The sequence below is a fragment of the Salvelinus fontinalis genome, chromosome 29 (assembly GCF_029448725.1).
Source record: "Salvelinus fontinalis isolate EN_2023a chromosome 29, ASM2944872v1, whole genome shotgun sequence".
Classification (NCBI taxonomy): Eukaryota; Metazoa; Chordata; class Actinopteri; order Salmoniformes; family Salmonidae; genus Salvelinus; species Salvelinus fontinalis.
In genome coordinates this window covers 19,256,907-19,281,608 of record NC_074693.1, presented here as the reverse complement: position 1 = coordinate 19,281,608, position 24,702 = coordinate 19,256,907, and the positions used below count along the sequence as shown (strand labels likewise).

The following is a 24,702-nucleotide window of genomic DNA, read 5'->3' as shown; positions in this document are numbered from 1 at the left end:
TTACGCAGAAATAGCGCTGGTCAGTAGGGTTCAGGCCTAGGCCCTATGTTGTAATGGCAGGCATAGTCAACTGTAGGGCTCTTAACCCAGCAGGTCATGCACTCTGAGATGACATAGCCAGTGGTTACTAGACCTAGGGGTATGATGAAGGTCCAGGGGAACAGTCCACTATCACTCTAGGCCTGGACTGACATCCCTGCATATTTGTGCTGTTTTGCTCAAACTAACATATGTTAGTTCAATGTACGGTAATAGTTTATTGTGAGTATTTGTATGTAGGAATGGTCTGGCTTTGTCCGTAACCTAGGCCTCTCTCATCCCACTCCCACACCCCTTTTAATTTCTCCCCCATTTGCCAAAAAGCTGTCTGATCCATTCTCGCATGAAAGAGACACTTTGGCTGCTTAGCAACAGTGAATGCTGATTCGGACTCCCGGGCCTTGGCCACCCCCGGTAATGGGCCCGAGCCGGGGGTGGCCAAGGGGTAACAAGTTGCTCTCCCTTTCTCTATACTCTCTCCCTTGCCCCCCCCCCCCCCTTGTAAACTTAGTAGTGGCGCACCACATGAGCTGGACCTTGAGTTGCCTTCTACTGCATGCACTGGCACGTTGTACTGTCTGCGTACTGTCCAGGGGCCTGACTGACAGGCTGCTACTGTTGGACTAAGTCACATTCCTACAGGGAGGAGGTGGATAAAACCAGACTATTCTGCTTGCTGCGCAGAGAAGAAGTCCCTCTCTTTCGCTGTGTGTTACTGATGCACGGCTGAGTTTGAGCGCCGGGAGGGGGTGTGTACTGTTTGTGTAAAGGGAGCTGTCATCCCAGCAGTGTTAATGCTAGTGCTAGCCACAGGAGGCGTACACAAGGCTACTGGTTGGTTTTAGTGCTGTGGGAAGCACTAATGGGATTGTCTCAGAGAGGGACCTGGGTAAGCTGAGAGATCTGTGGCTTGATACGGATACACAACAACACCAACTGACTGGTAAGGCAGCTTTTTCTCATCAATGATTTTGTTAATGCATGCATCTCAGATGAGTATACTGTATTTGTCAGTGGATTGCATATCAATGGATGATCATGATGTGCTCCATCTTGTATAGTATTAAATCATTTCAGTTCCTCTAAGTTGTTTTGTTTTAGTGGACAGCTACAAATGCAAGTTTTAGTTTTTGTCGTTAAGTGTTGCTGTCGTGCATAGTGTATCTTTCCTATATGTGGCTTTGTGCCATATTTCACCCAGGTCTGGTGGTTGTATTATACAATAAACATAGTGGAGCTATAGTTAATATCAGGTTGGTCTGCTGTTGTACTTTACATAAAACACTAGCACTAAGACCAAGCCAAAGTTTCCCACTCTTTAAATCCCTGGAGTGAATGATTACCGGTATAAAAGCAATCTCCCAAATGAGAATGCTTGCCAAGGTCCAATGTACATATTTTTATATCCCTCCTGCATTAGATCAGGGAGTCTTGCTGTATGTCTTTAAGTGGCTGGTGTTGGCTTGAGAAGTCTGGAAATGACTAAGCACTCTATTCTGCCTGTTCCCTAGGAAACCTTTCATTCCGTCACAGAGAGGTGTGTTGTTGCTCAGCCTTAATAACAAACATTGCATTCAGTTCTGGACTATTGAACCCTATCAATGAAAATGCTTTGATTAATAAAATAATTTCCTGTGACAAAATTTGAGAAATGACAGTTGAATCTACATTATGTTGTGCATGACAGAGCAAGCCACAGGTGCAGATAACTGTCAGTAACTAAAGTGGGTGGTGATAAATGAATCCGATATATCAAACCGTGTTTGATATATTGACACAATATGAGCTGAACATACAACCTAAGCATTTCAGAGGAATGCCTGTGACTTTACAATGCCACTCTATTGTAATTGTATTCCTTCCTTGTTCAGATCGGTCTCAATCAGGAGACAAGACTCTCCTTCTTTAGTTAGGAAAATTACAATACTTATTCTCAATTGGAATTTGACATCAAGGTTTTTTTCCCCAATTCCTGCAATTGTGTGCCAGTAACTTTTGAAGCACAACGTATGATTACATTTAATTATGGTTTGTTTCTTGTCGAAATCTAAATATTTAGCCGGTATCACTGATAATGAATATCTTGGTGGTTATAGGGTTTTTTGTGAGAAGGTCCTGAACGCCACACAGGCCAATATGCCACCATTACCAATGTGTCCCAAATGGCACCCTAGTCCCTATATAGTGCACTACTTTTGACCAGAGTCCTATGGGCCGTTGTAAAAAGTAGTGCACTATAAAGGGAATAGGTTGCCATTTGGGATGTAGACAGTCTTCCTTGGTAGAAAGGTGGCTGTGTGATTACAATGATCAGCATGTTAGTCATGGCTTCTCCATGACAGAAACCACTGATGTAATTATAGTCAAGCCTTATGATTTAGTTATAGAAAGGAAGCATCCCAGCCTCCAGATATAACTCTGGAGCTATCTGACAGCTCCGCCAGGTGTCTATTATCTCCCTGCCCCTCTACGCCAGGTGTCTATTATCCCCCTGCCCCTCTACGCCAGGTGTCTATTATCCCCCTGTCCCTCTACACCAGGTGTCTATTATCCCCCTGCCCCTCTACGCCAGGTGTCTATTATCCCCCTGCCCCTCTACGCCAGGTGTATATCCCCCCTGCCCCTCTACGCCAGGTGTCTATTATCCCCCTGCCCCTCTACGCCAGGTGTCTATTATCCCCCTGCCCCTCTACGCCAGGTGTCTATTATCCCCCTGCCCCTCTGCGCCAGGTGTCTATTATCCCCCTGCCCCTCTGCGCCAGGTGTCATTATCCCTCTGCTCCTCTATGCCAGGTGTCTATTATCCCCCTGCCCCTCTACGCCAGGTGTCTATTATCCCCCTGCCCCTCTACGCCAGGTGTCTATTATCCCCCTGCCCCCCTACGCCAGGTTTCTATTATCCCCCTGCCCCTCTATGCCAGGTGTCATTATCCCTCTGCCCCTCTATGCCAGGTGTCATTATCCCTCTGCTCCTCTATGCCAGGTGTCTATTATCTCCCTGCCCCTCTACGCCAGGTGTCTATTATCCCCCTGCCCCTCTACGCCAGGTGTCTATTATCCCCCTGTCCCTCTACACCAGGTGTCTATTATCCCCCTGCCCCTCTACGCCAGGTGTCTATTATCCCCCTGCCCCTCTACGCCAGGTGTATATCCCCCCTGCCCCTCTACGCCAGGTGTCTATTATCCCCCTGCCCCTCTACGCCAGGTGTCTATTATCCCCCTGCCCCTCTACGCCAGGTGTCTATTATCCCCCTGCCCCTCTGCGCCAGGTGTCTATTATCCCCCTGCCCCTCTATGCCAGGTGTCATTATCCCTCTGCTCCTCTATGCCAGGTGTCTATTATCCCCCTGCCCCTCTACGCCAGGTGTCTATTATCCCCCTGCCCCTCTACGCCAGGTGTCTATTATCCCCCTGCCCCCCTACGCCAGGTTTCTATTATCCCCCTGCCCCTCTATGCCAGGTGTCATTATCCCTCTGCCCCTCTATGCCAGGTGTCATTATCCCTCTGCTCCTCTATGCCAGGTGTCTATTATCCCCCTGCCCCTCTACGCCAGGTGTCTATTATCCCCCTGCCCTTCTACGCCAGGTGTCTATTATCCCCCTGCCCTTCTACGCCATGTGTCTATTATCCCCCCTGCCCCTCTACGCCAGGTGTCTAGTATCCCCCCTGCCCCTCTAATCCAGGTGTCTATTATCCCCCTGCCCCTCTACGCCAGGTGTCATTATCCCTCTGCCCCTCTACGCCAGGTGTCATTATCCCCCTGCCCCTCTACGCCAGGTGTCATTATCCCCCTGCCCCTCTACGCCAGGTGTCATTATCCCCCTGCCCCTCTACGCCAGGTGTCTATTATCCCCCTGCCCCTCTATGCCAGGTGTCTATTATCCCCCTGCCCCTCTACGCCAGGTGTCTATTATCCCCCCTGCCCCTCTACGCCAGGTGTCTATTATCCCCCCTGCCCCTCTACGCCAGGTGTCTATTATCCCCCCTGCCCCTCTACGCCAGGTGTCTATTATCCCCCCTGCCCCTCTACGCCAGGTGTCTATTATCCCACCTGCCCCTCTACGTCAGGTGTCTATTATCCCCCTGCCCCTCTACTCCAGTTGTCTAGTACCCCCCCCGCCCCTCTACTCCAGGTGTCTATTATCCCCCGCCCCTCTACTCCAGTTGTCTAGTATCCCCCCCGCCCCTCTACTCCAGGTGTCTATTATCCCCCTGCCCCTCTACACCAGTTGTCTAGTACCCCCCCCGCCCCTCTACTCCAGGTGTCTATTATCCCCCGCCCCTCTACTCCAGTTGTCTAGTATCCCCCCCGCCCCTCTACTCCAGGTGTCTATTGCCCTCCTCTACTCCAGGTGTCTATTGCCCTCCTCTACTCCAGGTGTCTATTACCCTCCTCTACTGCAGGTGTCTATTACCCTCCTCTACTGCAGGTGTCTATTACCCTCTACTCCAGGTGTCTAGTATCCCCCCCGCCCCTCTACTCCAGGTGTCTATTACCCTTCTCTACTCCAGGTGTCTATTACCCTCCTCTACTCCAGGTGTCTATTGCCCTCCTCTACTGCAGGTGTCTATTATCCCCCCTGCCCCTCTACGCCAGGTGTCTATTATCCCCCTGCCCCTCTACGCCAGGTGTCTATCCCCCTGCCCCTCTACGCCAGGTGTCTGTTATCCCCTTGCCCCTCTACGCCAGGTGTCATTATCCCTCTGCCCCTCTACGCCAGGTGTCTATTATCCCCCTGCCCCTCTACGCCAGGTGTCTATTATCCCCCCTGCCCCTCTACGCCAGGTGTCTATTATCCCCATGCCCCTCTACGCCAGGTGTCTATCCCCCTGCCCCTCTACGCCAGGTGTCTATTATCCCCATGCCCCTCTACGCCAGGTGTCTATTATCCCCATGCCCCTCTACGCCAGGTGTCTATTATCCCCCTGCCCCTCTACGCCAGGTGTCTATTATCCCCCTGCCCCTCTACTCCAGGTGTATATCACCCCTGCCCCTCTACACCAGGTGTCTATTATCCCCCTGCCCCTCTACGCCAGGTGTCTATTATCCCCCTGCCCCTCTACGCCAGGTGTCTATTATCCCCCTGCCCCTCTATGCCAGGTGTCATTATCCCTCTGCTCCTCTATGCCAGGTGTCTATTATCCCCGTGCCCCTCTACGCCAGGTGTCTATTATCCCCCTGCCCCTCTACGCCAGGTGTCTATTATCCCCCTGCCCCCCTACGCCAGGTGTCTATTATCCTCCTGCCCCTCTATGCCAGGTGTCATTATCCCTCTGCCCCTCTATGCCAGGTGTCATTATCCCTCTGCTCCTCTATGCCAGGTGTCTATTATCCCCCTGCCCCTCTACGCCAGGTGTCTAGTATCCCCCCTGCCCCTCTAATCCAGGTGTCTATTATCCCCCCTGCCCCTCTACGCCAGGTGTCTATTATCCCCCTGCCCCTCTACGCCAGGTGTCATTATCCCTCTGCCCCTCTACGCCAGGTGTCATTATCCCCCTGCCCCTCTACGCCAGGTGTCTATTATCCCCCTGCCCCTCTATGCCAGGTGTCTATTATCCCCCTGCCCCTCTATGCCAGGTGTCTATTATCCCCCTGCCCCTCTACGCCAGGTGTCTATTATCCCCCCTGCCCCTCTGCGCCAGGTGTCTATTATCCCCCCTGCCCCTATACGCCAGGTGTCTATTATCCCACCTGCCCCTCTACGTCAGGTGTCTATTATCCCCCTGCCCCTCTACTCCAGGTGTCTATTATCCCCCCTGTCCCACTACTCCAGGTGTCTAGTACCCCCCCCCCCCCGCCCCTCTACTCCAGGTGTCTATTATCCCCCGCCCCTCTACTCCAGTTGTCTAGTATCCCCCCCGCCCCTCTACTCCAGGTGTCTATTGCCCTCCTCTACTCCAGGTGTCTATTGCCCTCCTCTACTCCAGGTGTCTATTACCCTCCTCTACTGCAGGTGTCTATTACCCTCCTCTACTGCAGGTGTCTATTACCCTCTACTCCAGGTGTCTAGTATCCCCCCCGCCCCTCTACTCCAGGTGTCTATTACCCTCCTCTACTCCAGGTGTCTATTACCCTCCTCTACTCCAGGTGTCTATTGCCCTCCTCTACTGCAGGTGTCTATTATCCCCCCTGCCCCTCTACGCCAGGTGTCTATTATCCCCCTGCCCCTCTACGCCAGGTGTCTATTATCCCCCTGTCCCTCTACACCAGGTTTCTATTATCCCCCTGCCCCTCTATGCCAGGTGTCATTATCCCTCTGCCCCTCTATGCCAGGTGTCATTATCCCTCTGCTCCTCTATGCCAGGTGTCTATTATCCCCCTGCCCCTCTACGCCAGGTGTCTATTATCCCCCTGCCCCTCTACGCCAGGTGTCTAGTATCCCCCCCTGCCCCTCTAATCCAGGTGTCTATTATCCCCCTGCCCCTCTACGCCAGGTGTCTATTATCCCCCCTGCCCCTCTACGCCAGGTGTCTATTATCCCCCCTGCCCCTCTACGCCAGGTGTCTATTATCCCACCTGCCCCTCTACGTCAGGTGTCTATTATCCCCCTGCCCCTCTACTCCAGGTGTCTATTATCCCCCCTGTCCCACTACTCCAGGTGTCTATTATCCCCCTGCCCCTCTACACCAGTTGTCTAGTACCCCCCCCCCCCCGCCCCTCTACTCCAGGTGTCTATTATCCCCCGCCCCTCTACTCCAGTTGTCTAGTATCCCCCCCGCCCCTCTACTCCAGGTGTCTATTGCCCTCCTCTACTCCAGGTGTCTATTGCCCTCCTCTACTCCAGGTGTCTATTACCCTCCTCTACTGCAGGTGTCTATTACCCTCCTCTACTGCAGGTGTCTATTACCCTCTACTCCAGGTGTCTAGTATCCCCCCCGCCCCTCTACTCCAGGTGTCTATTACCCTCCTCTACTCCAGGTGTCTATTACCCTCCTCTACTCCAGGTGTCTATTGCCCTCCTCTACTGCAGGTGTCTATTATCCCCCCTGCCCCTCTACGCCAGGTGTCTATTATCCCCCTGCCCCTCTACGCCAGGTGTCATTATCCCTCTGCCCCTCTACGCCAGGTGTCTATTATCCCCCTGCCCCTCTACGCCAGGTGTCATTATCCCTCTGCCCCTCTACGCCAGGTGTCTATTATCCCCCTGCCCCTCTACGCCAGGTGTCTATTATCCCTCTGCCCCTCTACGCCAGGTGTCTATTATCCCTCTGCCCCTCTACGCCAGGTGTCTATTATCCCCCTGCCCCTCTACGCCAGGTGTCTATTATCCCCATGCCCCTCTACGCCAGGTGTCTATTATCCCCATGCCCCTCTACGCCAGGTGTCTATTATCCCCATGCCCCTCTACGCCAGGTGTCTATTATCCCCCTGCCCCTCTACGCCAGGTGTCTATTATCCCCCCTGCTCCTCTACGCCAGGTGTCTATTATCCCCCCTGCCCCTCTACGCCAGGTGTCTATTATCCCCCCTGCCCCTCTACGCCAGGTGTCTATTACCCCCCTGCCCCTCTACGCCAGGTGTCTATTATCCCCCCTGCCCCTCTACGCCAGGTGTCTATTATCCCCCTGCCCCTCTACGCCAGGTGTCTATTATCCCCTTGCCCCTCTACGCCAGGTGTCTATTATCCCCCCTGCCCCTCTACGCCAGGTGTCTATTTTCCCCCTGCCCCTCTATGCCAGGTGTATATTATCCCTCTGCCCCTCTACGCCAGGTGTCTATTATCCCCCCTGCCCCTCTACGCCAGGTGTCTATTATCCCCCTGCCCCTCTACGCCAGGTGTCTATTATCCCCCTGCCCCTCTACTCCAGTTGTCTAGTATTCCCCCCCCCGCCCCTCTACTCCAGGTGTCTATTGCCCTCCTCTACTCCAGGTGTCTATTGCCCTCCTCTACTCCAGGTGTCTATTGCCCTCCTCTACTCCAGGGGTCTATTGCCCTCCTCTACTCCAGGGGTCTATTGCCCTCCTCTACTCCAGGGGTCTATTGCCCTCCTCTACTCCAGGGGTCTATTGCCCTCCTCTACTCCAGGGGTCTATTGCCCTCCTCTACTCCAGGGGTCTATTGCCCTCCTCTACTCCAGGGGTCTATTGCCCTCCTCTACTCCAGGGGTCTATTGCCCTCCTCTACTCCAGGGGTCTATTGCCCTCCTCTACTCCAGGGGTCTATTGCCCTCCTCTACTCCAGGGGTCTATTGCCCTCCTCTACTCCAGGGGTCTATTGCCCTCCTCTACTCCAGGGGTCTATTGCCCTCCTCTACTCCAGGGGTCTATTGCCCTCCTCTACTCCAGGGGTCTATTGCCCTCCTCTACTCCAGGGGTCTATTCTCCCCCCGCCCCTCCACTCCAGGGGTCTATTCTCCCCCCGCCCCTCCACTCCAGGGGTCTATTCTCCCCCCGCCCCTCCACTCCAGGGGTCTATTCTCCCCCCGCCCCTCCACTCCAGGGGTCTATTCTCCCCCCGCCCCTCCACTCCAGGGGTCTATTATCCCCCCCCAATCTACTCTGAGGGCCTTTGACAACCGAGGAACACCAGATGCTGTACATTTACTGGTGCCACAGAGAATTATAATTAATTATACCAGAAGTGTTTTCTCCCCTTTTCTGGATGTTCCTCCTGGGAAAGTAGCTTGGCCTTGCTTCCCCTTCCTCCTCCCTCCATCCCTTCCCTCTCTTACTGAACTTGACAGGAGTGCCACAGCACAACTTTTCTTCCAACAATCCAGATTTATGTTGAAATCCCCTATCCCCAAGGATATCACTGTGATTGTGGAATGTGTCCCAAATCGTACCCTATTCCCTTAATAGTGCATTACTTTTGAACAGGGCACGTACAGTAGGGTTCTGGTCAAAAGCAGTCCATTATGTAGGGAATAGGCTGCCATTTGGGACACACCCTTTGATTGTAAATGGAACAGACTGTGAACTACTGCACAAAGAAGCCCTTTTTACTACTTGTAAATGACCAAAGTCTTTTATTTATTGACCTTGGTTCAGGAACTTTACAGTGTTGGTGAATTGATATGTTTCTGGGCGGGCAGTACCACTACGAAGGGGCTAGGACTGGAGGCTTACCAGTCCAGTGACCTAAAACAAACACAAGAGGCCTGTTTAGGTTGATGTTTAGTGGTCATGGTGTCAAACCCATCTGAGCTGGTTTCCCAACATCAACCCCAGCATGGGTCCACATTAGGGTTGTGACTGCTCATGCATCATTCCCCGCTGGCCACCCGGCTCTCACGCCTCAGGGTATCGGGGGGTTGTTATAACCCTAATGTACCCATGCTGGGGTCTATTAGTTATTTTGGTCAAAGGGTAATGTTATACTATGGTAATAAAATGTCGTGTCACTGCCATGATGTCCAGTGTCAGCGTTACCGGCAACGCTTCAGACAGTTGATGTCCAGTGTCAGCGTTACCGGCAACGCTTCAGACAGTTGATGTCCAGTGTCAGCGTTATCGGCAACACTTCAGACAGTTGATGTCCAGTGTCAGCGTTATCGGCAACACTTCAGACAGTTGATGTCCAGTGTCAGCGTTACCGGCAACGCTTCAGACAGTTGATGTCCAGTGTCAGCGTTACCGGCAACGCTTCAGACAGTTGATGTCCAGTGTCAGCGTTACCGGCAACGCTTCAGACAGTTGATGTCCAGTGTCAGCGTTACCGGCAACGCTTCAGACAGTTGATGTCCAGTGTCAGCGTTACCGGCAACGCTTCAGACAGTTGATGTCCAGTGTCAGCGTTACCGGCAACGCTTCAGACAGTTGATGTCCAGTGTCAGCGTTACCGGCAACGCTTCAGACAGTTGATGTCCAGTGTCAGCGTTACCGGCAACGCTTCAGACAGTTGATGTCCAGTGTCAGCGTTACCGGCAACGCTTCAGACAGTTGATGTCCAGTGTCAGCGTTACCGGCAACGCTTCAGACAGTTGATGTCCAGTGTCAGCGTTACCGGCAACGCTTCAGACAGTTGATGTCCAGTGTCAGCGTTATCGGCAACGCTTCAGACAGTTGATGTCCAGTGTCAGCGTTATCGGCAACGCTTCAGACAGTTGATGTCCAGTGTCAGCGTTACCGGCAACGCTTCAGACAGTTGATGTCCAGTGTCAGCGTTACCGGCAACGCTTCAGACAGTTGATGTCCAGTGTCAGCGTTACCGGCAACGCTTCAGACAGTTGATGTCCAGTGTCAGCGTTACCGGCAACGCTTCAGACAGTTGATGTCCAGTGTCAGCGTTACCGGCAACGCTTCAGACAGTTGATGTCCAGTGTCAGCGTTACCGGCAACGCTTCAGACAGTTGATGTCCAGTGTCAGCGTTACCGGCAACGCTTCAGACAGTTGATGTCCAGTGTCAGCGTTACCGGCAACGCTTCAGACAGTTGATGTCCAGTGTCAGCGTTACCGGCAACGCTTCAGACAGTTGATGTCCAGTGTCAGCGTTACCGGCAACGCTTCAGACAGTTGATGTCCAGTGTCAGCGTTACCGGCAACGCTTCAGACAGTTGATGTCCAGTGTCAGCGTTACCGGCAACGCTTCAGACAGTTGATGTCCAGTGTCAGCGTTACCGGCAACGCTTCAGACAGTTGATGTCCAGTGTCAGCGTTACCGGCAACGCTTCAGACAGTTGATGTCCAGTGTCAGCGTTACCGGCAACGCTTCAGACAGTTGATGTCCAGTGTCAGCGTTACCGGCAACGCTTCAGACAGTTGATGTCCAGTGTCAGCGTTACCGGCAACGCTTCAGACAGTTGATGTCCAGTGTCAGCGTTACCGGCAACGCTTCAGACAGTTGATGTCCAGTGTCAGCGTTACCGGCAACGCTTCAGACAGTTGATGTCCAGTGTCAGCGTTACCGGCAACGCTTCAGACAGTTGATGTCCAGTGTCAGCGTTATCGGCACCGCTTCAGACAGTTGATGTCCAGTGTCAGCGTTATCGGCAACGCTTCAGACAGTTGATGTCCAGTGTCAGCGTTATCGGCAACGCTTCAGACAGTTGATGTCCAGTGTCAGCGTTATCGGCAACGCTTCAGACAGTTGATGTCCAGTGTCAGCGTTATCGGCAACGCTTCAGACAGTTGATGTCCAGTGTCAGCGTTACCGGCAACGCTTCAGACAGTTGATGTCCAGTGTCAGCGTTACCGGCAACGCTTCAGACAGTTGATGTCCAGTGTCAGCGTTACCGGCAACGCTTCAGACAGTTGATGTCCAGTGTCAGCGTTATCGGCAACGCTTCAGACAGTTGATGTCCAGTGTCAGCGTTATCGGCAACGCTTCAGACAGTTGATGTCCAGTGTCAGCGTTACCGGCAACGCTTCAGACAGTTGATGTCCAGTGTCAGCGTTACCGGCAACGCTTCAGACAGTTGATGTCCAGTGTCAGCGTTATCGGCAACGCTTCAGACAGTTGTTGTCCAGTGTCAGCGTTATCGGCAACGCTTCAGACAGTTGGGCTATACGCTTACATTTTTTATGACTGTTTCTGAAGCCATTAACAATTCAGTCAAGTATCAGAGTACAGAACTGTACAGTATTACTTCTAATGCAATTCACTGGATTTAACTGTACAGTATTACCTCTCCAGCAATACACTGGATTTAACTGTACAGTATTACCTCTCCAGCAATACACTGGATTTAACTGTACTGTATTACCTCTCCAGCAATACACTGGATTGGCTAGGAAACATGGGGACCAACAGCCAGTGGTTGAATAATGCCAGTTTCCCCTAATGAGAATGAGTTTTTTTTCCGCTTGTATTGAACTATGAGGATGGGTGTGCGTGCTATGTTCATGTCAGGCTTATAGTCCTGTAAAGTAAAGCCTTTTAATAATGCCACTTCTATCTGTCACCAATGTGCTGTGTGTGGTGTTTAGTCCAGGGATATCGGTTTTCTTTTAATGTTTTTAGAGCCGTCAGCCCAAAATGTCATCTGATGGCATTTGACGACATCTGTGTAATTTTCACGGCGATCAGACCGTTACACAAGTACAGAGAATATTAGGTTTATGCAAAGTTCAATTTGCTTGGTGTTTTTTATCACATAATCCTGTAGGATATTCCCCTTTGACTCCATAAGTCATCTCACCATTTTATCCTTTTTACTTGTACAGATCTGTTCCTGATGGTGATTCTCAGACATTCTCCTGGATCAACTGTGAAGGCATAGTTGTAGCTGTGTGCCATACTTCAAAAAGTTGCTGCCCAATCAAGTCATTTGAATCCCATGGAAGTAAATGGCTATTCATTTTGAGGTGCTTTGAAAACTTAACTTGATATAAATCATTGGGTATGCAGTAAACTCAAACACAGCTGTGCTGAAACATAACAAAAGCCTGCCAACATGTCCAGTGTGAAGACAAAGTGTAGACCCTCGCAGCTGGCCCTCTCCTCAGGGCCAGGGGACTGTAACGGTAACTCAGTGGCCTGTCTCGGGACCTCCTCCCTGGACTCTCTGAGGAGCCTGAGTGATGGAGACTCCTCCAGTGCCCCTGACGTGGACATAGAGTGTTGCCTGATTGAGGGCTCCCCGTCCCCGGCCAACCACCACACAGACCACCTAAGAAATGTACCCCTCAATAGCACATTCACAACTAACACACCCATAAACGGTAACCTCAAACGTGGCTCACCTCCAGAGAATAGCTCCCTTGACCTCATCACATTTCCAGAGAATAGCACCTGCGCTGTCCTCTCACCTGCAGTGACTGTACCTGGTGAGGGGGACATGTTGGAACCTGTCCAAACATCTGTCTCCAGCTGTGTGAACACCAGCCTGGACAACTGGAACGGGAATATCACTCTGGTGATCACCAGCCTGCAGGGGCACCATGGTGAAAACCAGAGTGACTGGAGGAGTACTACATCGTCTGGTGACATGAGTGTTGCTGCCTCTCCTGAATTGGCCTCTCCTGAATTGGCCTCTCCTGAGGGGGAAGAGAGCTCCAGCTCTGTGTCGCTCCGTGGCTCCAGTGAGAACAACTGCTCCAACGGCTCAGGGGAGATGGTGATGAGGTGGAACAGCTTCTGTCTGGAAGAGGCTGACACTCTCACTGTGTCTCTGTCTTTGGTGGAGCTGTCCACCAGTTCCTCTGCCCATGGCTCCCCTGCCCTGCCTGCTGACCTGGGCCATGGCCTGCTGTCAATGTCCACCACCACCACCCTGCCCTACGTCTGTGACGGCCTCCTGGAGAACAGACCCACTGACACCCTCAAAGTAAAGGACAACCCAGGCCCTCAGTGCTGGGGCACGACCTTTATCCAGTCAGACGACCAGGATCTCCCTCCTGAGGGTGGCTGCCTTGCACCGCCTCGGTCTCCTGTGGATGTGGATCCCTGTGAGGCAGAGGGTGTACACCAGGCCACCTTTCTGTGTGAGCCAACCCCATCTGCTGCATGTGGAGGTGCTTCTCCAGCCCCCAGCAGACGGGCCAGCTCGGATACCTATTTCAGTGGAGGATCCACCGAGGGCAGGACCTTCATGCTGCCAGCCTCAGAGGAGCTGGACCTTGACGGCCGTGCCCAGACCTCCACACCAGTGCAGTGTGCTGGGAACAAACCCCTGGACTTGCCCTCCCTAACGGAGTCACCCTGCACTGGGGAACGAAGTCACACTGGTAGCCCTGTGGTCCAGACGGCTATCGACCAGCGAGGGGCGGCCCCAAGGCTCGCATCCCCAAAACACCGTTTGGTCGCCAGGCTTCCCCCATCAGCAAACAGAATTAGCAAAGCAGAAATCAAAAAGTTTCCCAAGCCGGATTTCAGCAGAGTGAGACCCAAGATCATGTCGAGACCAGCTCATCCGTTGATATTGGGAAGCCCTGGACCCGCAAAGAATAAACCAGTCAACCAGCCCTGTCGTAAACCATCTCAAGTGAACAGGAACACTCCAATGAGAAACACTCCTAGTAAACTAGCCACAGTGGAAGATGGCCGCCCGAGGGCTGCTGGGGCCGAGAATGCAATGCCTGATTTCCTGGGAATGACATTTATCCAGGCAGATGACCAAGACCTCTCTTTGGCTGCTGGGTCTCACATTGGTCCACTTGCTCTTAGTTTGACTGAGGAGGCAGAGTGTCGAGCATCCCTGTGTGATTCTGTCTCTGCTGCATTTGATAATGTCCCACCAGTACCCAGCAGTCAGGCCACTAGTCGTGTCAGCTCAGAGGCCGAGCATGTGGCTTCTAACTGTGGAGGAGGACCCGCTCCAGTGCTGCCTGGAAACCAGACCTGTTTCCCATCTCCCACAGAGTCACCCTCCACAGAACAGCGAGCAGACCCTGCACCAGCCCTGGACAGTACTGGCAAGGCTGGCAACAAGGAGGAAGTGCCACAGAGGAAGAGACCTGGCTCTGTCTCCTCAGCCTCCTCACCATCCAATCAGGCACCAGTGTCAGCACGGCGGTCCCGCTGCTGGTCTGAGAGTTCCTCCACTACATCTACACCACACAGGGAGTCCAGAGCCTCCCCTAGCGGCTCAGCTAGCTTCATCATCCCCAAGGCCTACGTCCACCTGGGACAGAGCCAGGCCAGACCAGCCAGCCACAACCGCACTGGCAGTGCCCACAACAAACCGCCTGAGACCAGGAAGGAAGCAGAAGAGCAAAGCAGCAAGGAGATGAAGAAAACCTGCCTTGTGGTAAGTCAATCAATCAATCAAGTTTATTTTATATAGCCCTTCGTACATCAGCTAATATCTCGAAGTGCTGTACAGAAACCCAGCCTAAAACCCCAAACAGCAAGCAATGCAGGTGTAGAAGCACGGTGGCTAGGAAAAACTCCCTAGAAAGGCCAAAACCTAGGAAGAAACCTAGAGAGGAACCAGGCTATGAGGGGTGGCCAGTCCTCTTCTGGCTGTGCCGGGTGGAGATTATAACAGAACTATGCCAAGATGTTCAAAATGTTCATAAGTGACAAGCATGGTCAAATAATAATCATGAATAATTTTCAGTTGGCTTTTCATAGTAAGTAAGTAAATGCAAATGACTTGTGCCCTAAACATAACGTAGAATAAATCCTTTTGGCCTGTTTAATCAAATCCAAGTATGATGAAATGTGCAGAAAATATACTTTTCATTAGAATAGCCGCAGAATATAATCCACTGCTTTGTTTAATCTTCCTACATTGTAGATGAATGGGACTTGTAAAGGTCCATGTGATCGTTTTGAAAGTGATTGTTTTTCTTCATTATGCAGATCTGGGATATTATTAAGTAGACCACAGACGTCCAGGTTTTCCAAGGCCTCATTATGAGGAGTTTTCATCTAAAAAGGCAGGCTTTTTACATGGAAATCTAGTACTTTAAATCTCTGTTTTAATTATCCCTCGGAGAGAAGAGGCAATACTGCTGCTCAGCTCGAGTCTAGGAAACACACGCCATGTGCTCGGTGAGTGATTTTAGAGGGGGAAAACGGGGAGCGAGAGAGGTGGCCGGGACTGGCCTGAATCCCAGGGGGTAAACTACACTAGCAGCTTGGTTCTGTTGCCTGCGACGTGTTTGTATTAGTTCCCAGTGAGTTGGGTCTCTCTGTTTATGTCCGCACGGTGTACTAGATTGTGTGAGGAGCGGGAAAGCGCTGTCTGGGCCTGTTGAGTGGGACTCTGGGAGTGACGGGTTGCTCTTGTTGCAGACGGCCTCCTCTAAGACTGCGGTGGGAGCAACGGCAGCAGTAGGAGCTGCCTGTGACAGGATTAAGAGTAGATTTGGAGCACGGCCATCCCTCAACAGAGCCAGAGGAGCCCCAGCCTCAGCCCCTCAGGCTCTCCCTCCAGTATCTAGGCAGAGGCAGGGAAGAGATGTCTGCAGCAGTGCCTCCGGCGGGATGTGTTCGCCACGGGCCAAACAGAGCACCACAGCAGGTAAGAGCATTCTCCAACAGACAGAGTTAAGTTCATGTTAGAATACAATGTGTAAAACCTTTGCTGCTCTGAGGGTTCTGTAAGACTAGATTGACACTGAGCTTTTGCGGTAGTGCTTTGATCTCTCTCACACAGAGTAAAAGTGACAAATCTCACCCAGGGGATAGTGTCAACATTGGCTGCGGTACAGAGTGAATACCTTTTTTTATAATTCAGACTGTCTGCCTTTGAATAAGCATCGGCCTAATGATTTCCTAGGCATTTCCTCTGTAATGTAAACAGTGAGCTATCCTGTTATCGTTTACTCAGGTCTGTATGTCTAGCAGTGTGTATAAGCACCAGTGGACTGCGTGGTGGTTTATGTAACTGATACTTTACCCTAGAAGTGTAATATTCTGCAGCTGCTCGGTGTTTCTGTTGCATGGACTCCGCTCATACAGATGATTCCATTATGCGTTTTAAGTGATCAGAGTTTCACTAGTGATACATCTGATTCAAAAGTGTCATCCTAGTAGCCCTCACATCATGTACTCATCGGTCTCATTGCCCATCACGTCCACCCTAGCATCGCTACCTGTCCTTCAGTTTAGGAGGGAAATGGATTCTAAATACCCTCATTATTTTTTTAATTTAACCAGGTAGGAAAGTCGAGAACACGTTCTCATTTCCAATTGCGACCGGGCCAAGATAAAGCAAAGCAGTTCGACACATACAACAACAGAGTTACACATGGAGTAAAAACAAACATACAGTCAATAATACAGTAGAAAAATACGTCTATATACAATGTCAGCAAGTGAGGTGAGATAAGGGAGGTAAAAGGCAAAAAAAGGCCATGGTGGCGAAGTAAATACAATATAGCAAGTAAAACACTGGAATGGTTGATTTGCAGTGAAAGAATGTGCAAAGTAGAGATAGAAATAATGAGGTGCAAAGGAGCAAAATAAATAAATAAATACAGTAGGGAAAGAGGTAGTTGTTTGGGCTAAATTATAGATGGGCTATGTACAGGTGCAGTAATCTATGAGCTGCTCTGACAGCTGGTGTTTAAAGCTAGTGAGGGAGATAAGTGTTTCCAGTTTCAGAGATTTTTGTAGTTCGTTCCAGTCGTTGGCAGCAGAGAACTGGAAGGAGAGGCGGCCAAAGGAAGAATTGGTTTTGGGGGTGACCAGAGAGATATACCTGCTGGAGCGCGTGCTACAGGTGGGTGCTGCTATGGTGACCAGCGAGCTGAGATAAGGGGGGACTTTACCTAGCAGGGTCTTGTAGATGACCTGGAGCCAGTGGGTTTGGCGACGAGTATGAAGCGAGGGCCAGCCAACGAGAGTGTACAGGTCGCAGTGGTGGGTAGTATATGGGGCTTTGGTGACAAAACGGATGGCACTGTGATAGACTGCATCCAATTTATTGAGTAGGGTATTGGAGGCTATTTTGTAAATGACATCACCGAAGTCGAGGGTTGCTTTGTTGCAAGAATAGGAAGCCAATTCTAGATTTAACTTTGGATTGGAGATGTTTGATGTGAGTCTGGAAGGAGAGTTTACAGTCTAACCAGACACCTAGGTATTTGTAGTTGTCCACATATTCTAAGTCAGAGCCGTCCAGAGTAGTGATGTTGGACGGGCGGGAAGGTGCAGGCAGCGATCGGTTGAAGAGCATGCATTTAGTTTTACTTGTATTTAAGAGCAATTGGAGGCCACGGAAGGAGAGTTGTATGGCATTGAAGCTCGTCTGGAGGGTTGTTAATCATTGATGTATACAGAGAAGAGAGTCGGTCCAAGAATTGAACCCTGTGGCACCCCCATAGAGACTGCCAGAGGCCTGGACAACAGACCCTCCGATTTGACACACTGAACTCTATCAGATAATTAGTTGGTGAACCAGGCGAAGCAATCATTTTAGAAACCAAGGCTGTCGAGTCTGCCGATGAGGATGTGGTGATTGACAGTCGAAAGCCTTGGCCAGGTCAATGAATACGGCTGCACAGTATTGTTTCTTATCGATGGCGGTTAAGATATCGTTTAGGACCTTGAGCGTGGCTGAGGTGCACCCATGACCAGCTCTGAAACCAGATTGCATAGCGGAGAAGGTATGGTGGGATTCGAAATGGTCGGTAATCTGTTTGTTGACTTGGCTTTCGAAAACCTTAGAAAGGCAGTGTAGGATAGATATAGGTTTGTGTCAAGTGTCACCCCCCTTTGAAGAGGGGGATGACCGCAGCTGCTTTCCAATCTTTGGGAATCTCAGATGACACGAAAGAGAGGTTGAACAGGCTAGTAATAGGGGTGGCAACAATTTCAGCAGATAATTTTAGAAAGAAAGGGTCCAGATTATCTAGCCTGGTTGATTTGTAGGGGTCCAGATTCTGCAGCTCTTTCAGAACATCAGCTGACTGGATTTGGGAGAAGGAGAAATGGGGAAGGCTTGGGCGAGTAGCTGCGGGGGGTGCAGTGCTGTTGACCGGGGTAGGGGTAGCCAGGTGGAAAGCATGGCCAGCCGTAGAAAAATGCGTATTGAAATTCTCAATTATAGTGGATTTGTCGGTGTTGACAGTGTTGTCGGTGTTGACAGTGCAGTGGGCAGCTGGGAGGAGATGTTCTTATTCTCCATGGACTTTACAGTGTCCCAGAACTTTTTGGGGTTTGTGTTGCAGGAAGCAAATTTCTGCTTGAAAAAGCTAGCCTTGGCGTTTCTAACTGCTTGTGTATATTGGTTTCTAGCTTCCCTGAAAAGTTGCATATTACGGGGGCTGTTCGATGCTAATGCAGAACGCCATAGGATGTTCTTGTGTTGGTTAAGGGCAGTCAGGTCTGGAGAGAACCAAGGGCTATATCTGTTCCTGGTTCTAAATTTCTTGAATGGGGCATGCTTATTTAAGATTGTAAGGAAGGCATTTAAAAAAAATAACCAGGCATCCTCTACTGACGGGATGAGATCAATATCCTTCTAGGATACCCCAGCCAGGTCGATTAGAAAGGCCTGCTCACTGAAGTGTTTCAGGGAGCGTTTGACAGTGATGAGTGGAGGTCGTTTGACCACTGACCCATTACGGATGCAGGCAATGAGGCAGTGATCGCTGAGATCTTGGTTGAAAACAGCAGAGGTGTATTTTGAGGGCAAGTTGGTTAGTATGATATCTATGAGGGTGCCCGTGTTTACGGCTTTGGGGTGGTACCTGGTAGGTTCATTGATAATTTGTGTGAGATTGAGGGCATCAAGCTTAGATTGTAGGATGGCTGGGGTGTTAAGCATGTTCCAGTTTAGGTCGCCTAGCTGCACGAGCTCTGAAGATAGATGGGGGGCAATCAGTTCACATATGGTGTCCAGAGCACAGCTGGGGGCAGAGGGTGGTCTATAGCAGGCGGCAACGGTGAGAGACTTGTTTTTAGAGAGGTGGATTTTTAAAAGTAGAAGTTCAAATTGTTTGGGAACAGACCTGGATAGCCTGCGGAGTTCTGTCCTACTATCTTTGCAGTAGATTGCAACACCGCCCCCTTTGGTCGTTCTATCTTGTCTGAAAATGTTGTAGTTAGGGATGAAAATGTTAGCATTTTTGGTGGTCTTCCTAAGCCAGGATTCAGACACGGCTAAAACATCCGGGTTGGCAGAGTGTGCTAAAGCAGTGAATAAAACAAACTTAGGGAGGAGGCTTCTAATGTTAACATGCATGAAACCAAGGCTATTACGGTTACAGAAGTCATCAAAAGAAAGCGCCTGGGGATTAGGAGTGGAGCTAGGCACTGCAGGGCCTGGATTCACCTCTACATCACCAGAGGAACAGAGGAGGAGTAGGATAAGGGTACGGCTAAAAGCTATGAGAATTGGTACGGCTAAAAGCTATGAGGAGAGAGTAAAAGGAAGTTTCTGGGGGTGATAAAATAGCTTCAAGGAATAATGTACAGACAAAGGTATGGTAGGATGTGAATACAGTGGAGGTAAACCTAGGGTATTGAGTGATGATGAGAGAGATATTGTCTCTAGAAACATCATTGAAACCAGGTGATGTCATCGCATATGTGGGTGGTGGAACTGAAAGGTTGGATAAGGTATAGTGAGCAGGGCTAGAGGCTCTACAGTGAAATAAGCCAATAAACACTAACCAGAACAGCAATGGACAGGGCATATTGACATTAAGGAGAGGCATGTTTAGTCGAGTGATCGTAAGGGTCCAGTGAGTAGAGGTTGGTTGGGGTCACGGCGATTCAGACAGCTAGCCGGGCTATCGGTAGCAAGCTAGCATAGGATGGAGGTCTGTTTTTAGCCGCCTCGTGCGTTTCCGTAGGTAGATTAGTGGTGTTCCGTGTGGTAGAGGGGATCAATCCAATTGGCAAAATAGATATAGTTATAGTGACCCAAGAAAAAAATTGTCCGATAAACTTATTCAGATAGCAGCCGATAAGACAGCTAACGATTAGCGGGCCCCAGATGAGCGTTCAGCGTCCAGTTGGATAACTTCCTCGGGCAGATAACGTCGGTAGTCAGTCGTGAAGGCCCGGTGGGGCTCCGCATTGGCAGTAAAACGGGTCCGTATAGGTGATTGTAGCCCAGGAGTGGCTGATGGAACTCTTCAGCTGGCTAGCTCCGGAATAATTGATGTTTTCTCCGGGATCGATGTAAGCCAATAGACACACGGGTAGCAGCTAGCTAGCTGCGAATCAAGGTGTAAATGTCTAGAGCTTGCGGTTGAAATCCGGGGATATGAAGAAAAACCGGTCCGGTATGTTCTGGTCTGAGTCGCGTTGTACAAAAGTGGCGATAGATTAACGAGCTAAAGGAATAGCTGATGACCACAAACCGTGGTTAGCTGAAATACTAACGTTAGCCAGTAAACTGGCTAGCGTCTGGTTAGCGTCTGGCTAGCTTCAGGTTAGCTTCTGGCTAGCTTCTATTGTGGATTTTCAGATTTGAGGTAAATAATACTTTTTTCCCCTATGATACAGTGGCTGACTTTACTGCAACAGTAAAGGGCCTTGTTCAATCTTCAACAGACTCCTCTAAATGGTCATGCTTCAGTGGTAGTCAGTCTGGTTGCAGTGCACAATTTTTATTTATTTTTTATTTTACCGTTATTTTACCAGGTAAGTTGACTGAGAACACGTTCTCATTTGCAGCAACGACCTGGGGAATAGTTACAGGGGAGAGGAGGGGGATGAATGAGCCAATTGTAAACTGGGGATTATTAGGTGACCATGATGGTTTGAGGGCCAGATTGGGAATTTAGCCAGGACACCGGGGTTAACACCCCTACTCTTACGATAAGTGCCATGGGATCTTTAATGACCTCAGAGAGTCAGGACACCCGTTTAACGTCCCATCCGAAAGACGGCACCCTACACAGGGCAGTGTCCCCAATCACTGCCCTGGGGCATTGGGATATTTTTTTTTTAGACCAGAGGAAAGAGTGCCTCCTACTGGCCCTTCCAACACCACTTCCAGCAGCATCTGGTCTCCCATCCAGGGACTGACCAGGACCAACCCTGCTTAGCTTCAGAAGCAAGCCAGTAGTGGTATGCAGGGTGGTATGCTGCTGACAATCTCACCATGAGAGGGCAACCTTTCCTGTTGCTGATGACCAGAGCTTGTGCCTTGACCCCACAGGAATAACATGGATACAGATGTCACGTAGCTCCCCTGCTCAGCTCAGGACCCAGAGATAAACACCCCACCCCCACACTCTACCGCTCCTATAAGCAGCATGAAGGGAGAGCGTAGAGACAGTCCCAGGGTAAGAGGAGAGAGGTGGGATTCTCCCTCTGATGGGAAGCCAGCTGTGCTACTAGAACAAGCAGAGGAAGGAAAGGGAGGTTTTTAAAGCTCAGCGCTGCTGTGAAAGCCACAGAACACAATGTCTGTGAAACCAACTCCCTTACAGGAGCCTAGTAGATCTGTAGTGGTGTTTCAGGCTCTGCTCTGTATGTGGTAAAGGGACTCCTGGTGCTGTTTATGGTGAAGGTGCAGAAAAATGAGTAACCATGAGGATAGGTGCCACACAATTTGTCTCCCAGCTTTGTGCTCTTATTTGACACCAGTCATTCATGTAACCTGCTTATGTAACTCCATCAGAGGGGTATTGGGTGGCGTAACAGGCCTGATGTGGAGCTAGGCCAAGCCTGTCTGTCTGCTATACAACCTGTTTAGGGCAATTATTATATTTCCACCAGTGCTCTGATCTGGCATAAACAAAAGTCAGCTCTGCCTTGACCATGGCTCATAACAGCTGATCTCTGACCAGTTACCAGATGGACTACTGAACACAAGGACTGGGGCACTGAGTTCAGTTGAAATGTTGTTTGTGTATTGTGGTGCAGCCTTATGAAAACATGTTGGAGCAGAATATTTGGTTACTCTCTGCAGGATTTCTTTATTTACACTTATGCCTCTGATTTCTGTGTCTCAATGCTGATATCTGTCATATAGGTCATCAGAGGTCCCAGACAACAGAGGGACTGCCTGTTGGAACCTCCTCAGCCAACGGCAGCACTAAGCCCCCAGTGACTGGTTCCAGACTCCCCCAGGCCTCTGGTCACACCCTGGCTGTGGGCTCCAGCCAGCCCTCAACTGCTGCCTCCTCCTCCAGACTGCCCTACAAGTCCCAGGGTGTCTCCAAGAGCATCCCTTCCAAGGCCAGTGTACACAATGAGCACAGTGGCAGCACAGGAAATGCACAAGGTGAGAAGCTCAACTAGGGAAATCATACTCTGATATTGTTTTGTTCTAGTTGAATAAAAATAACTATTTTTAAAGCCTTATTTTACGAGGTCAATTGACTGAACACATTCTTGTTCACAGCAAGAATCTGGGAAAGAGTCTTTATCAAGGTTGTTGCTCTCCAGGGTCCGTCTGGTTCTGTCAGGTTGATTTCTAAAGACACATCTGGTTACAGGGAAGGGTGGGGCGAGGCGGGTGAGCAGTGGACTGTACATGGTGACCCACATTAAGAGGCTACTGACTGGGCTGTGCTAAAACGTACATCTCCTTGGCTTTAAGCCTTCACATAAGCCTGCTGGAGACCCATTTTTTTCATCTTGTGATTGTTCCTGTGTTCTGTTTCTACATTAAATCACATACTGCAAAGGAAAGTCTATAATAAGCCTCAGTAGGTTCAGCAGTGTCTGAGAATAATATATCCTTTTTCGGATGGGTATTATTTTTGAGTTATGTTCTTGGATGATGGTCCAGCTCTAACCCTCTGAGAAGTCTGAGATGAACATCAGAGCTAGTCTGTAAGGAGAATGAATCCTATACAGTCAAGTGAATGAAATAAATTGGCAACATTCCCATCTTGTATGGTTCAACTGTGCATGGTTCTAATAAGAACATTGATTGTGTCTTAACAAGCATTCCTTGGAATGTCTGACTGTTGAGCTGTACAGTGGGAGGGAGAGGGAGCTAACCCTATTAGACAATGGGCTTTTTCCCTTTCAGCATCTTCAGCATACTGCGACCTGATTGGCTAAGCAGATTTGTTTTCCAGACTGGGGTCCCCCACACATGGTTGTCTAGGAGACTGGGTCTGTTCCACTGTAGTTCAGTCACAGTGATGCCTAAAGGGGGAAGAGCGCACACCACAGAAATACCACGGAGGAATATTTAGACATTTCTGTTGCTTTCTGGTTTTGTGTTTCCGATCTTTCCATCTTCCCAATGTCTGGTTACGGGGGACTGCGGAGCTGCACTTGGACTGAATTTTCTACTCAGGTTTTCAACAATTCCTCATTGATCCCACAAGGCAGTGCTGCAGGCTCCCACTGTGACCTCACTCTGCTGACATGTCTGCTCATTGGATCCTATCGCTTCTGTATCATCCCTTTGTTAGCTGCTTTTAACGGGAAGACTAGAATACGGCTATGGAAGAGTAAGTCAGACGAGATTTAGAATTGATTGTCTGTCTGCATTGGCTTTGTTTTCTAGAGCCCTGGAATAATTATATTAAATGATTTCATTTTAAGGCAACTATCCATTCTCAGTCCATGGCCCATCTCTTTAGTACACTCTGTACTCTTCTGTTGCTGCAAATAAGGTGGAGCTGTTTTATAGAATTCTGAAGTATGGTACCAAGCTCCCTCCTACATTTGTAAATGATAGAAATTACATTTAAATGTTCCATTCCTAAGACGCTAAATCACATCAAGTTTAGATGTCGAGTGTCTGAATACTGAGGAAGTGTGTCTTAACTATTTGACTGTGTTATCTGCCCTACAGTTTCTGCAGGAGTAGCCCAGGTGTCTGTGGGAAGACCAGCCTCATGCAAGACCACAGTGTTAAAAGCTAGACTCCTCTCACACCCAGGGAGTAACATAGGACCTGGTGAGATGGGATTCTCATACAGACATACTGTAGTTATCCACAAAACCAACGAGTGACGAACAGCTCTTCTATTGGCTGTTTTCCCCCAAGATTTAGTTTTATTTCCTTCCTGAAGTTAAATTGTTTTTGTTCTCCTCAGTTTGTATTTTTCTAAATCCCTCAATCTCTCAAATTCTAATCAGATTAGTTGTTAGTCTGTTTTGTGTATCACCTAAAATCCCATAATGCAGCGCAAATTAGATGGAGCCTCTCTAGATTCACAACATCTGCTATCAAATGCCTGGGAAGCGAAATTTGGGTGATTAGGAAATAGATTAGTGAACCAAAATGCGGACTTGAATCTTTTGTTTAGATTTGTCAACAGGGTGCTGATGGACACTGTTAAAACAAACTTATGCACAGGTTTATTAGATTGAACATGCATCTTATCCAGGTGCCTGATAAGATGTGTACTGCTCAAACACCTTATAAATGTGTTTAGCTAACTTCCCATCAGTAGCCCC

The 24,702-nt window shown here is 49.8% G+C and overlaps 1 protein-coding gene across 1 annotated transcript; it reads left to right on the top strand.

Moving 5' to 3' along the window:
* The first annotated feature begins 594 nt into the window (after positions 1-594).
* On the top strand, positions 595-24,596 carry LOC129827558 (serine/arginine repetitive matrix protein 2-like). Its single transcript, XM_055888511.1, has 5 exons — positions 595-982; positions 12,147-14,671; positions 15,664-15,892; positions 22,310-22,561; positions 24,095-24,596. The coding sequence occupies exons 2-5, from the start codon at positions 12,377-12,379 to the stop codon at positions 24,253-24,255; spliced, it is 2,937 nt and encodes a 978-aa protein (XP_055744486.1). The 5' UTR covers positions 595-982; positions 12,147-12,376; the 3' UTR covers positions 24,256-24,596.
* The last annotated feature ends 106 nt before the right edge of the window (positions 24,597-24,702 follow it).

What these genes read in the sequence shown, in the direction of transcription:
- LOC129827558 (XM_055888511.1), top strand. Translation starts at nt 12,377, where the DNA reads ATGTCCAGTGTGAAGACAAAGTGTAGACCCTCGCAGCTGGCCCTCTCC. An exon ending in TGAAGAAAACCTGCCTTGTG is followed by an intron (nt 14,672 to 15,663) that starts GTAAGTCAATCA and finishes CTCTTGTTGCAG; the next exon opens with ACGGCCTCCTCTAAGACTGC. An exon ending in CAAACAGAGCACCACAGCAG is followed by an intron (nt 15,893 to 22,309) that starts GTAAGAGCATTC and finishes TCTGTCATATAG; the next exon opens with GTCATCAGAGGTCCCAGACA.